The sequence below is a fragment of the Chanodichthys erythropterus genome, chromosome 14 (genome assembly GCF_024489055.1).
Source record: "Chanodichthys erythropterus isolate Z2021 chromosome 14, ASM2448905v1, whole genome shotgun sequence".
NCBI lineage: Eukaryota > Metazoa > Chordata > Actinopteri > Cypriniformes > Xenocyprididae > Chanodichthys > Chanodichthys erythropterus.
Window position 1 is genome coordinate 8,268,765 of NC_090234.1, and position 15,796 is coordinate 8,284,560.

At 39.4% G+C, this 15,796-nt stretch overlaps 1 protein-coding gene across 1 annotated transcript in view; it reads left to right on the top strand.

The window, feature by feature from the left end:
• The window catches only part of hat1 (histone acetyltransferase 1), a 34,803-nt gene extending 24,117 nt beyond the window's left edge, over nucleotides 1–10,686 (top strand). The window contains exons 10-11 of the mRNA XM_067409904.1: nucleotides 900–1,016; nucleotides 9,851–10,686. Coding sequence (XP_067266005.1) covers nucleotides 900–1,016; nucleotides 9,851–10,018 — 285 coding nt within the window. The 3' untranslated portion in view covers nucleotides 10,019–10,686. The remainder of the gene's footprint in view (nucleotides 1–899; nucleotides 1,017–9,850) is intronic.
• Nucleotides 10,687–15,796: the final 5,110 nt, after the last annotated feature.

A 15,796-nucleotide genomic window follows, 5' to 3' on the forward strand; every position in this document is an offset into this window, starting at 1 on the left:
AAAGTTAAAGCTTCAATTTCATCCCAAAAATCCCCGCAAAAATAGCCTCAGTGACTACTTTTGCTCAGATAAGCTGTCAATCTCAGCTGTCAATCATGACGTCTCAGCCTTTTTTTTTTTATAGCATCAAATAACTAAAACCAAACTTATTTTAAAATGAACATTTGAACTTACATCAGCGTGATAAAAACTACATAAAATGACAGAAACCATCTTTGGACAAAATTTATTTGAAGTGTAATTTGACTATTTAGTTTGTCTCAAGCTCCATTAGATTACATGGAGAGGGCGGGTTTATGACCTATTCTGCATCCAGCCACTTGGGGGAGATCGAAACGTTTTGCCTTCACATTTCAGGACTTTTGCGGCACACTTGGTTTTGACACATTTCTTTTATAGGTGTTCGTTTCACTCCGGGCTCTCTTTATTTTCACATAATAAAATAATTTCATATCAAATCAATATTTCATGTCCGTGTTTTATTTATTGGTGAAAACAATATAATTGGATGAATGTCGCACAGTCAGTTGGTCATTATCAAAATAAATTTATTTACGGTGCTCAGCTTTGTATCCTATTCACCCTATCTGTGTTTATTTTGCAAACATTATGGGCCTACTGAACTCTCCCCACAGGAATTACATTGGTATGGCATAACTAAACTTTCAACTGTAATGGCATCACTAAACTTTCAGAGTTGTTCCACCTCTGAAGTTCTATATTAAGTACTATTCTTGTACTAAACCTCACATATTCTGCTTTTAAATGCTCAGGACTGCAGTTGAAATTATTGCTACAGATGCTGTCCCTAAACCTTTGGATAAAGATAAGCTAGAATGTGTGTTACATGAAACACAATATGCTTACAATATGCTTCTTTTTTACTTTCTAACTTTCAGAAACATGCAAGGCGTGTTTATGAAATTCTGCGTCTCAGAAACACAGACATGAGCGATGAAGAGAAAGCCAGAGAATTTCGCTTGGAGGTGAAAAAAAGACTCTATGGACCCTACAGAGTAAGTGTGCTTGTTTGTTTTATCTGCTCATGTCGGCTGTAGGTCCCTCCGTCTCTGTCTATGCTGATGGACTGCTTTTTAAGAAGCAGAATATCTGCAATCTGACTCAGTACACGAAGTGCATTACCTATTAGGCGTAACTGCTACAACTCCCATGCAATGATTGGTCAGTCATAAAGTGCAGAAAATGGTCCCTGAACTTCATGTACTGAACGTGGATTTCAAGAATCAACAAAACAACTGAAGTCTTGCCAAAACAAACCCCGACTGCGACTGCCAAGATTGGCCTGCTTGTGTAACGTTCTCCAAACCGCACAACTCAAACTACAACATGTGAAATGAAGCATTTCTTGACTTCAAAGAGAGCTGCACATTTCTAGCCCAGTTTATATTAGTGTGCCGTGTAAAAATGAACAGAAACAAAACTCTTTCAGTGCTGCCGTTCTGATAGTCTGCAGTCTTTGTCTGGCGTAATTTATTCATTGAGTGGTGTGAATAGTTTGCGCCGTTTCCTGTGTGATCCTCTCACGCGGTGTTAAGAGCGAGAGGGACCTGAGGCCTCAGTCTGGGTTTGTTTGAGGGTATAATGGCTCACACCGGGCGGCAGCCGCAGTCTCCACATCCACACCACGAGCTCCATTCACAACAAGTGTCATTATTACAGATTTGCATCTGATTTAAGCGAAGCCATTTAGCAGGGAGAATGCAGCACCCAGTCACCTGCACACGGACTCTCTCTCTAATCCGCTCTCTCTGCATGAAGACACCCTGTGTATCTCAGGATTGGAGCTGTGCCTCTGAGCATCAGTGCAATTTCACTAAATTCTTTTGACCCCAGTAGTTATCTTTCTGCAGACTTTGAATGTTATAGTTATAATTTGGAGCAGTTTGACGCAGTATTTTAATGTCTTAAGTAGTTATCTTTAAGCCCACACAACCTCTGTGCAATCTTATTGCCTTTTTCTGCTCTGATTATGGGAGGAAAGTCGATGCATTATCAAATTGGCCAAAATATTTCATAACGTTCAAATGTTAGGGTTATGATTTTTTTTTTCTTTAATACTAATTCAGAAAGGATGCATTCAATTGATCAAAAGTGACAGAAAACACATTTATAATGTTACAAAAGATTTATATTTCAAATAAATGCTGTTCTTTTGTACTTAAAGAAAAAAAAAAATCTGTTTTCAACTGATAACAATAAGAAATATTTGACTATGTAGTTAAAAAGATAATTGCGTTTCAAATATCATTCCTCATTTTTGTTCTAAGTTATTATTTCTTTCTTCTGTGGAACACAAAAGAAAATATTTTCACCCCAAAAATAAGTACATTATGCAACCACAAATGAGATTTCAGGAGCAGTATTTTCAGTGAATATAAATTAAAAATTTGTCCTGGTTCTCATGATAAACTCTCATCTTCAGGAGTCTTGGAATACAGTATATGATATTCTTTTATGGTGTTTTTTCGGAGCTTAAAATGCTCCAGTTACTGTATGTGTTCAGTGTATGAAAAAGAGCAAAATGAACATTCTTCTGAATTTTATTTTTTTTGTGTGTGTGTGTGTTCCAAAGTAGAAGGAATGTCAGACAGTTTGGAACTTTCCAATTCTCAGGAGGTTTTTACAAAATTCTGTGACCAAAGATTCCGTGCAGTGGTCTTTATCTTTTCATCTTACTTAAATTGTAAGTCGATTAGATGTTTCTTTTCGCTGCATGTGTCTTGATTCTTCTTGGAGGTTGTGAAGATATTAGTTGATACGTTGCAGATAATGTAAGTTGATATGAAATGTGCTTTGGTGCTGAAGCTCCAGCAGTGGTAATCTGTTGGATCAGAACTGCTCTCATCATGACACTGTCCAGGACAGAAACTCTGACAGCAGTATAACCGCACAAACACCAGACAAAAAGACAGAGCCAAAGAGAGAGTGAAAAACATGAGGCTGGGAAGGAAATAGATCAGGATCTGCAGACCATATGCCTCTCTCTCTCTCTCTCTTCTGGAGGTCTCTTTACTTTGAATGTGTTGCAGATTTTCCTGTTCTCACAACAAGACCCAATGTACAATATTTTAAATCCAATATCTAATCCAATATTTTGCCTGTTTAAATTCACTTTAGATGTTAATCTCTCATCATCACGATAGTCACACTCATTGTGTAGCCCGCATGCACATACACATTGTGTTTGAAGGCAGACGCCTGTGCGACAAACAGCACTCATACAAAGTCGGCATGCTTACTAATACTGTACCAATGTTGTAGTTTACAGCAGTGACGAGCGCATTCTATAACCAAACTCACACCTGTACATTTTCTGGACTTGCAACCGTGAAATCCTGCTGTGTAAACAGAACCAGACAACTAGTTTTCTGTAAAGTTTGGTAACTTACAAAGACGTTCATATAATCTACAGTATCTCACAAAAGTGAGTACACCCCTCACATTTAACAACAATTTTATTATATGTTCTCAAGGGACAATACAATAGAAATGAAAATTGGATATACTTTAGAGTAGACAATGTGCAGCTTGACTGCAGATTTACTGTCCTCTGAAAATAATTCAACATACAGCCATTATTGTCTAAATACAGACAGAAGTGAGTACACCCTAAGTGAACATGTCAAAACTGTGTCCAAAGTGTCAATATTTAGTTTGAGCACCATTGTTATCTAGCTCTGCCTTAATCCTCCTGGGTACGGAATTCACCAGAGCTGCACAGGTTGTTACTGGGATCCTCTTCCATTCCTCCATAATGACATCACGGAGCTGCTGGATGTTAGACACATGATGCTTCTCCACCTTCCGCTTGAGGATGCCCCACAGGTGCTCAATAGGGTTAAGGTCTGGAGACATACTTGAACACTCCATCACCTTCAGCTTCCTCAGCAAGGCAGTTGTCATCTTGGCGGTGTGTTCAGGGTCATTATCATGTTGGAAAACTGCCGTTCTGCCCAGTTTCTGAAGGGAGGGCGTCATGTTCTGCTTTCGAATATCACAGTACATGTTGGAATCCATGTTTCCCTCAATGAAGCAGAGCTCCCCAGTACCAGCAGCAATCATGCAGCCCCAGACCATGATGTTACCACCGCTATGCTTGACTGTAGGCAAGACACAATTTTCTTGGTACTCCTCACCAGGATGTCGCCACACATGCTGGACACCATCTGAGCCAAACAAGTTTATCTTAGTCTCATCAGACCATAGGACATGGTTTCAGTAATTCATGCTCTTCAGCAAACTGTTTGAGGTCTTTCTTGTGAGCCAGCTTCAGAAGAGCCTTCCTTCTGGGACAACGGCCATGCAAACTGACTTGTTGCAGTGTGCTGCGTATGGTCTGAGCACTGACAAGCTGACCTTCCACTTCTGCAAACTCTAAAGCAATGCTGGCAGCACTCATGCATCTGTTTTTTGAAGCCAGCTTCTGCACCTGACGCACAGCACAAGGTCTCAACTTCTTTGATTCAAAGTGGAACCCTCTTAGGGTGTACTCACTTTTGTTGCCAGCTATTTTGACAACAATAAATCTATAATGCTATACAAGCAGCACATTGACTACTCTAAAATATATCCAAGTTTCATTTCTATAGTATTGTCCCTTGAGAAGACTAAAATGGTTGCTGAAATGTGAGGGGTGTACTCACTTTTGTGAGATACTCTAGCTATTTTGGCTCTAACAATGTTTTCATCCAAAGTTGCAAATTTGACTTGGAAAAACATTTGCATTCCCATGTGTTCAAGAGAACAAAATTGTCACTTCCTAGGAAATTGGCACAAAATATCTGTAATAAATATGAAAGTTGCTGAAATCGCGGAAGCCACTGTGGCTCTTTTATCCTACATTATCGGTTGGCAACCTATGGCACGTGAAGGGGTAATCGCTGGCGCGTGAACAAAAGCGAAAGAGGCGTATGTACTTAATTCAGATAAAGTACTACCTCTTACCTGCATACAGAATTACATTTTGAGATAATCATTTCTTATAGTAACACAGCTAGTTTTATTAAATTAGGAGTTAAAAAGTACGAGAATTAAACTGCGGAAGTCAATGAAAGTGCGCAGCTCTGATAAAACCTTAACGCTACCACTGCGCAACTCGCACACAAGTTACTGACTGGCAGCTTAAAGCTTGTTCCACTGTACAAACCAAAAATTATTCAGATGCTAGATATTTTATGTTTTTTTTTTTTACTAGTGGGTGCAGGACACTATAGTTTATTTATGTAAGTGAGGATAGCAAAATATAGTAAACTGTGACATATTATACCCAAAAAATCTTCATACAGTGGACTACCAGTAAAATTTATAGAAATTTAGGACCAAAAATGATTCAGACATTGACCTGACCATGCTTTGCTTAAGTGTTATCTGACATAATTAAGATGAATGTTTTCTGACACAGTTTAATTCTGAGTTCTTTTCATATTTTATTACCATTTTTTAAACTATAGTGAATAAACTAATAATGAATGAAATGTTCAAGGTGTCTGAATAAATTTCGGTTTGACTGTAGTCAATGCTATAAATTTCTGAGATATTCAACCAAGCATTTTGGTAAACATTCCACACACATCAAAATGACAGTGATGCATGTGAAAACTCTGTGAACCTGGTCGCTTCATGTGTTTTCTCTGATTGTATAGCTATCCAGTCGTGAAAAGACTGAAAGAAAGGGCATTTTTTCGCATTCCAGGTGAAAGTGGACAAAATGCATCTGCAGCAAGCATCGCCGCAGAGGATCTCTTTAGCAAGCCGAAACTGAAAGTTCAGTGTCACATCCTGAAGCTTGACACACAGTCTTCTTCATTAAAAGTAGTGACACTAAATTATCCTACCAGTGCTGATGCAGTTCTTTCTCCAATTGCAGTCTTTGATCATGAAATTGGCTGACGATGTGTAGGGTGTGGCACATTTGAAATGCTGTGTGATGAAACTAATCTGCTGGTTAGTCCATGTAGCGAGGTATGAAAAGGGAAGGTGGCATAACTGGCAAAAGTTCAAACACTTTAATGATCATAAAATAAACATAAAATGAAAGTAAAAGCGTCAGCCCCTCATGGACAACTGCCAAAAGTAAATCCATGCCTGGTCCTCTCTCGTCCTTCACTGTCGTTGCTCCTCCTTTTATGCTTCCAAAGCTCCTCTGTGAGATACGAGACTGGTGGGGCACGCGGGTGACGCTCATTATCAATCACGCCACCAGCCTCACTCCATTCTCACGGCCCTCAACCTCATCCTGCTTGCTACATACCCCCCTCGCAGGCTGGGGGTTCCCACGAGACTCACGCTGCCTGCAGCACCTGGGGGTAAGGACAGATGAGGTGAGAGAAAAGGAGACGGAAGTATGAGAAGTGACAGAAATTAGAGAGGGGAGAGAGGAAAAAAAACCTTGGTCCGGTTCCCAAAACGCACTGCCATCCAGTCCTCCACCAGCTGGGTGAACTCCTCCATGATGCCTGGCGGTGGCACTGGATAGCGCTTGGTGGACGGCTCGGCACTCCTCCACCGCCTGGTGGACTGTGATGGGTTCGGGCAGCTGGCAGGAGTCCCCTGTTCCCTGCTCTTCCACTTCATGGTGGACGGCAACAGGCTTCGGCCTGAGGCAAACGGTGGCAAATCCTCCGCTCCCTCAAGGACAGCAGCCACCCCTCCACAACCCTGCAGCAAGTTCGTATGTCCCCCTGGCAAACTCACTCCAGCTTATGGATTCCCCACAGCGGTGAGGGCTCTTTGACAGAGCGTTCCTCTTTCCTTCCCGGGCTTCGGCACCATTGTAGTGAGGTATGTTTATGAGGGAAGGAAGAGGCGGGAACCGGCGAACGTTCAAAAACACTTTAATAATCATAAAATAAACACAAAACGAAAGCCCCTCACAGACGACTGCTGCACACACACAAACAAATCATAATGTAAATCCAGGCCTGGTCCTCTCTTGTCCTTCACTGTCGGCGCTCCTTTATTTCCAAAGCTCCTCCGTGAGATAGGAGACCAGTCTGGCGAGCAGGTGACCCTCATTATCAATCACACCACTGGCCTCGCTCCATTCTCTCAGCCCTTAGCCTCGTCCTGCTTGCCATAGTCCAGTTATCCAATCACATCCTCTAATGGGTAAAGTCACTTGAGGGTTTTTTTTTTTTTTTGCACGTGTTTCCATCATAATTCATGCGCATGTCTTCTTATCTGATCAAAGAATTATTATTAACTCAATTGGGCTCTAGTTTTTTATGCACATTTTTAGAATTTATGCACATCTTGGTGTTTCCAAGATATTTTTTATGTGATATCCCAAAATTTGCATAAAAATAGATGGATGGAAACATGGCTACTGTCTTTACTGTCTTAACATGGCTACTGTCTTTAGAGTTTTGTGGTGTGCGTACAACTCAAATGCTCTGCAAATACCTGCTTAAGTTTTAAGGCTGCTGTCATGTAACTTGATAGATGAACTTGTGCCTCGACTTTTGTCATTTCAAATGTAATACGTTTTTACATTTTTAGACTTTTACATCTTTGATATTACTTTAGTCACTGTCACTAAGGTTACAGTTCCTGTCCAGTTCATACAGACAGTATTCAAGAGCTAAAAAGTAACATCATGGATAATCTTGACCGATCATTGTTTACATTATCAGTCTTTGGTGTCACTTGATTACTTGTGTACAGCCCAGTCAAATAGTTGTATGCTGTGTTATATATAGCTAGTGTTATGTTGCAGTGCTTATATTTGCAACAACCCAATAAATTCATTTACCATCAAAACTTCAGGTATTTAAAACAAGTTGGAGATTATCTTGACTTTTTAAGAACGTTCTTTTCAGGAATTCAAATTCTTAAGTTTGGTCCTTAGAAAACTCTTAAAAGGAAAATTCACCCAAAAATGAAAATTCTGTCATTAATTACTCGCCCTCGTGTCGTTCCAAACCCGTAAGACCTTTGTTCATCTTCAGAACACAAATTAAGATATTTTTTTGATGAAATCCGAGAGCTCTGACCTAGGGCTGGGCGATGTATCGAATGCTTTTGTCACGCGCATTTCTTCAGTAAAGCCGGTTCCCTGATTACCGCTAAATCGCCATCACCTGCTTTCAAATGAAGCGGCATTTAATAGACAGAGCCGTAGTTCACTGATAAGACACGCAATATCGCGTTCAATATCGACGGCGATACATATCGATATTGAACGCGATATTGCGTGGCTTGTCAGTGAACTACGGCTCTGTCTATTAAATGCCGCTTCATTTGAAAGCAGGTGATGACGATTTAGCGGTAATCAGGGAACCGGCTTTACTGAAGAAATGCGCGTGACAAAAGCATTCGATACATCGCCCAGCCCTACTCTGACCCCTCCATAGACAGCAATTTAATTACTACTTTCTAGGCCCATAAAGGTACTAAAGACATCATTAAAACAGTCTACGTGACCACAGTGGTTCAACCTTAATGTTATGAAGTGACGAGAATACTTTTTGTGTGCAAAAACAAAACAAAAAAATAACTTTATTCAAAAAATATCCTCTCTTCTGTGTCATTCTCACACTTTGTTTACGTCCAGCACTTCCAGGTTCTACATCATAACGCCGACTCATTATTGCTCCTGCGTCAGCATCACATGCATGTGTCATGCTGCTCACATGATCAGCTTTGGCCAATACTGAGCCGGCGTTCTGACGTCAAAGTAAAAATGACCTTAATCTTCATCAAAAATATCTTCATTTGTGTTCCGAAAATGAAAGAAGGTCTTACGGGTTTGGAACGACATGAGTAATTAATTGACAGAATTTTCATTTTTGGGTGAACTAACCCTTTATGTACAAAGATAAGCATTGTTGAGAAATGTTCTTGGGAATACCAAATTTTCTTAAGTTTGAAAATAAGAAGAAAATAGAAGAATTAAGAAGGTTATTCTTGAGAATGTTTTGTGAAACGTTTGACATCCTTATCTGGGACACGTGACATCCACACACTGTCTGCACTGCTTTAGTGCTTACTAAAGGAATTACACAATAGAGTTGTTCAGTCGTGATATCAGTTTGTAGGCCAACCCGGGAGACTAATTCACCGTGGCTTCTCTCTGGAATTACCCATGGGTTTTCAATAGTGCTTTTTTTATTCATGAGTAAAATGAGGTTCTGTGGTAACATTACCAATTGTTTCATGTAACATAAATGACGCAATCATACCTCAAATGTTAATTTTGAAGCTGCTTTGTTTTTTTTTGTTTTTGTTTTTTTGTTTAATGCAAGTTGTTATATAAGGATTACAGTGTCTGATTTGTCAATCACCTAAACTCCTTGTGGAAGTGGTCCTTCTCTTAGCAACTTATGTTTTATTAAAAAACAAAGTAGATTTACAGGGAAATCAACTGACGAATGGCTTGCTTATAGTTGTTACTGCGAATTAAGCTGTGATAGTAGGAAGTATTTTAACATCAGAAAAAAATAAATGCAGAAAAAGTAAAGATCCTCGTTCTTGAAATCCTATGTGGTGCCACTGTTTAGCAAATGCTTTTGTATGTGAATGCTAAATCTATATACGTTGTGTGTGTGCGCTTTCTTCTGAATTCATGTTTTGTGAGTCTTGGTTCAGTGCCAAAGCCTCTCAACAACTTTACAGACTCAATTTCTGTTCATGGCTCTTTTATTTCTCCCTTCTTTCTCCCCCTTTTGTTTTTATACGTGATGTTTAGCTGTGATGTAATCACATTTGCCCTGGGGTTTCTATTCAATGGCAGTTTTTGGATGGGATTGGGTGAGCTGGTTAGCGTCTTATTTTCTCCTGCGCTGTACTGACACCTGTGTATTTTTTCCCAACGCTTTTGCCATGTGTGTAGAAAAACCAGCGTGAGCTGTCTAAGATGCAGAAATGTTTGAGGCCGGAGGAGTTGGCGTCTCACATCAGCCAGATGGACACAAGACTTCAACACGAGGAACTGGAGAAAAGCTACCAGGATGTGCTGGCGGATTATCGGCGAGTCCTGGAGCGACTGGCTCAGGCTTGAGTACAGGGAGACTTCTGCATCATTCTGGAAAGACTGGCCGAGACACACACACACACACACACACACACACACACACACACACACACACACACACACACACACACACACACACACACACACACACACACACACACACACACACACACACACACACACACACACACACACACACACACACACACACACACACACACACACACACACACACACACACACACACACACACACACACACACACACACACACACACACACACACACACACACACACACTGTTCTATTGCATTGTACCCAGTGTTAATAAGGGATTAAATATGAAACATCTGCATTTGTTACTTGTGTGATAGATGATGGGCAGTTTTTCACATAATGAGATTTGAGTGCATTGGTCTACTGTGGAAAAGAAGATTTTTGAGTTGATGTTTTTTCCATCAAATATTTTCCTTAATGTAAAAAAATGTAGATTTTGAAGCACTTCCTTAAAGAACAAATAAAATGTTTTGTATATTGCTCAAATGTATGATTTGCCATCTCTTTGGTGATGTGTCTAAAATAAAAAGATCTTCATTTTACTTAACAATGTTTGATATATTATGTAAAACATGCATAATACAGTATGTGTTTGAAGTATGCGACTGATGGAAGTTAAAAAGAATAAAAACTTATTTAGCAAGGATGCATTAAGTTGATCAAATATGACATGCTTGAATTGTTACAAAAAAAATTACAAACAAACTACAGAATCCTTAAAAAGTTAGTATCACGGAAGGATCATGTGACACTGAAGACTGGAGTAATGATGCTGAAAATTTAGCTTTGATCACAGGAATAAATTACATTTAAAAATATATAAAATATTCAGATAGTAAAGTTATTATTTTTTTTTTTTTTTCAGTCAAATAAATGCAGCCTTATTACAAATATTACCGATCCCAAACTTTTGAATGAGTGTATTTTTGAGCACACTGAATATGTTTCTCATAACCTTAAAGGGGTCATATTATGCCATTTTTACAAGAATTAAAATAAGTCTCTGATGTCCCCAGAGTGTGTGAAGTTTTAGCTCAAAATACCCCACAGATCATTTTTATAGCATGTTAAATTTGTCATTTTTTGAGGGTGAACATCTGTTTTTGTGTGTGTCCCTTAAAATGCAAATGAGCTGCTGCTCCCAAGAGCTCAAGTTAGCAGCTCCGATTACCTCATACAGACTCACTGAAAATGTCAGAAACTGTTCAGCCTTCTATGTTCAAACCGGAGTCGGACAATGATGGAGAGACTCAAGTGACAACATGTAGACTCCAACAGGACATTTCTGAACGGTTAGTTGATGAATTTATGTAGCTGATGTGGAGTTAACTATCTTAAAGTCATTAATTATTATATTCTTCATGATCATCTATAAATCGCTCGTGTTGGAACTGTTGTAAGATGCCTACAGAGCCAGATAATATATGCTGAATGAAGAGAGAACAGGTATAGTGTAGTTTAATTATGGTTATAACTTGTCATTAGTCTTACATACTGTACTTCAATAACATGGCCTCACCCCCTTTGTTGCATGTTCTCGTGGGCAGGGTTTATGTAAATTTTATGTCACCAACCCAGGAAGAAACTCGTTGTAGTCCTTAAACAGAATTTTTTAAAAGAAAGTATCTCACTTTGCTTTCAACTTTGAGCATCGTAATTGAAGATGTTGTTTTTGATCTAACAACAACATTACACACTAACTAGAGTAAAAAAAAAGTGAAATCATAATCAACCACCCCTTTAAGAAATATATATGAAAACCTATGCTTAAATGTTTGAGATTTGGCAGATAAATATAAAAGAATATAAATAAATTTCTTTACAAAACTGAAGTGCTACTTCATTAACAAATTAATTAATCTATTATTTTAAATGTGAACAGATAGTGGAGGAAAAGTACCGTACAATATTATTTGAATCACAGAAATAAATTACATTTTAAAAGATATTAATGTTTTAACATTAATATTTCACAATATTACTGTTTTTACTGTATTTTTAATCAAATAAACAGCTTTGTTATTTTAGTTGAGATTTTTTTTTTATTTTTATTATTGACATGTACCTGAAATATGTCCAAAAGAACTGATATTGAATCAAATTGAATCAAGATTAGAATTGAATAAAGAGCTTGTAAACTGGAATCTAATCGAACTCTGTCAATACCCAGAACTATTAAAAAAGTTGTGGAACTTAAACGACACAGATAAACAGTGGAGTGTTATACTACACATACTAGCAATTTCGGAATAGCCTACTTCTTGATGAATCACAATAGAGGATTAGAGTTGTGATTTGTTTACTTTACATTTTGATTTCAAATGATCTTATATAAGACTACTTAATTTGTGAACTGTAAACCTCATGGCCAAATGATGATTTCCTGGGTTGAGGTAAACCTGAGTGTCTGCAGCTCCACATGATGTTAAGACAGTCACTGACATACGAGCTGAGATCTGAAGATTAGCCGGTGATACACTAAGAAGAGTTAGAGCTGGCATTACTGCACAATGATACAGAATTTAAACCTCTGATCATTCACTCATTTCAAGTCAAATCAATTTACAAGCAGAAACGTGCTGTAAAATTTGCTCCCTCCCTCTTGCAGCTAATGCATCTTCTGATTGCATTTAGCATTGAGTGCTTCGCTAATGACTGTTACGCTGAAACCCTTCCTGTCCTTACGCCGACCACTCATGCTGATTCCATGGATGAATTACCATCTCTTCCCTTTTACTCAACGCAGTTAAAAAATTAAGGTCTGGAGGTTAATTTTCATTTGTCATCCTCTCCAAATGTGAGAAGTTGAGCCCAGAACTCTTGACCATGTCAGATATTAATTGTATCCTCTCATGTTCCTCTGGCTCCTGAGTTCATATCAAGGCCTCTCGTCTAAATCCAAATAGAGGAGAATAATTAATGTGGCTGAAGTATCTGGAGTGTTAAAGAGGATTTCCACTGAAGATTTTGACAGTAGATATTTATGGTGGAACTCATAATGATGCTTTGGGATTTTTTGAAAGATTCAACCCAGACATTTGAAGAGTCTTCTAAATATATATATTGTTTGTGATTTTCAGCTGGTGACCAGATTAAATAACAAATAAAAATGATCTAACTGACCAGAACATTTGGACATTTTTGCAGCAGAATTTTGCGGGAAGATAAGGTCTATTTTCGATAGTGTAGCAATTTATGAAACACAGCTCACACAGAAGTCGCTTCCAAACAAAGTAGCTTTCTGTTCATCAGCATGCTGAATTTGAAACCTTTTTGCCTTCATTAATTCCTGATTGTACAGAGCCCCTAAAAGGACATGGTGATGGAAAAAAATATGGGATGGGAGGAACACAATTTTTCAAAGCTTTTCTCTCAACTTTTGCATTCCTCCGAGAAACTCGAAAAATTTTGCGTTCTCTCACGGTCAGTGCATAGATCAAGGCAGGTTTCGACGTAAATGGAAGACACCTGAAAGGGATATTACGTGAATCTACAGAGCCCCTAAGGGGACACGGTTGTGGAAAAATAAGTCAATGCAAGTCAATGCAAATGTTTTGCGTTCGCCTGAGAAACGTTGCATTCCCTTGCAAAAACTTGTGCGTTCGCTCACAAAGTTCTCTGCGAATTAATGCAAAGTTTCTTGGGGCAACGCAAACATTTTGCAAGTGAACGCAAAATTTCTCAGGGGAACGCAAACCTTTTGCGAGAAAATGCAAAAGCATTGCCAAATTTTCTACCATCTTATACTTTTGTTTCTTCACCATGTCCCTTTAGGGGCTCCTTACAAATACATGCACGAAGCACCACACAGAAGTCTCTCGCTAGGACACACATTTTGCAAGAGAACACAACAGGATTTGCAAAAGAACGCAAATATCTTTGAAAGATAACGCAAAAGTTTGAGAGAAAGAACACAAATGTTTTGTGAGCAAACACAAAGTTTCTCGGGGGAATGCAACCGTTTTGAGAGAGAACGCAAAATTTGCACAAAATATTTTTCTGCCGTGCCATATTTTTTCCACCACCATGTCCCTTTAGGGGCTCTGTACGATTGTGCAAATTCCTAGTGAAATGACGGGTTTCCTGAAATGACGTCCACAAAATTTCGCCAGGCAGAAACTGCATCGTTGATCTGCTCTTGTAAACCAGTTAAGACCATCTTGGACTTTAAACTGGTCCAAGCTGATCTAAGCAGGTTTTTCTTTAGGAATGTATCTTGGATCCACAGCAATTTCTTTCTTGCTCTTATGTACTTGATACTTATTATTTAACCCACAGATATTTATTTCCACTAGTCTGCTTGTCATATTTCAAGTGTGTGTTGTAAAATACACCAGTAGAGTTCTTAGATTAGTAAACAGTCCGTCACGCTCAAAGGTGAAATGTTTTAAAGCTGCTGATGGTCTATGTATGTGTGTTTTGGGGAAAATAACTGTGTTCTTGGAGGCATCACTTTTGAGAGCTGTGTAAACCATAATATGTGCTTGTATTGCAGGGTTTCCCCGACTGCAGTCACTCAAACCGCTGAGCCCCTGAGAACCAAACACAGACATCAGAGTTAACGCGCACTGCAACAGAGCCTTTTGTGTTTTATTGTAGAGGATCCATCATCATCACCGTAAGAATGGCTGTCAGTCAGTGTTCTGAGTTCAGTGCTGGGTGTAGGAAAGGTTAGATTACAGGAATCTTACTGTCTGCACCTCTTTTTTGAGATTAGCAGGGTTTAGCTTTCGTGAACTGAGATGGATATAAATGCTTTCATAAGTTTGATTATAAACATTCATAGTGAGGATCATGCTGTATTTGAAAATGTCTTGAGCACTTTTAAAAAATAAAGTTTGTTATTCAATATTTAGTTCCACAAAGAACCTTTAACATCCATTCAAACATCCAAACTTTCAATTGCACAAAATGTTCTTTCTTAATGAAATTAACAACAGTTGCACTAGATGGGCAACAATGAGATGACCCCCAAACAGGAATGGTTTTACATGTGCAGGCCACTGACATTTTTTTACTCATCTTTTCTGACTGTTTTTTGCTAGTTTTGCATTTGGCTAGGGTCACTGTCACAACTGGTAGCATGAGGCGATACCCTACAAAGGTTGCACAGGCTGTCCAACTCCTCCAAGATGACACATCAACACGTGCCATTGCCAGAAGGTTTGCTGTATCTCCCAGCACAGTCTCAAGAGCTTGGAGGAGATTCCAGGAGACAGGCAGTTAGGAGAGCTGGACAGGGCTGTAGAAGGTCCATAGTCCATCAGCAGGACCGGTATCTGCTCCTTTGTGCAAGGAGGAACAGGATTAGCACTGCCAGAGCCCTACAAAATGTCCTCCAGCAGGCCACTGGTGTGAATGTCTCTGACCAAACAATCAGAAACAGACTTCATGAGGGTGGCCTGAGGGCCTGACGTCCTCTAGTGGGCCCTGTGCTCACTGCCTCGCACCGTGGAGCTCGATTGGCATTTACTATTGAACACTAGAATTGGCAGGTCCGCCACTGGCACCCTGGGCTTTTCACAGATGAGAGCAAGTTCACCCTCAGCACATGTGACAGACGTGTAAGGGTCTGGAGAAGCCGCGGAGAACGTTATGCTGCCTGTAACATCGTTCAGCATGACCAGTTTGGTGGTGGGTCAGTGATGGTCTGTGGAGCCATATCCATGGTGGGACTCACAGACCTCTACACCCTAACTACCATTGAGTATTGAGATGAAATCATTGGACCCATTGTCAGACCCTACAC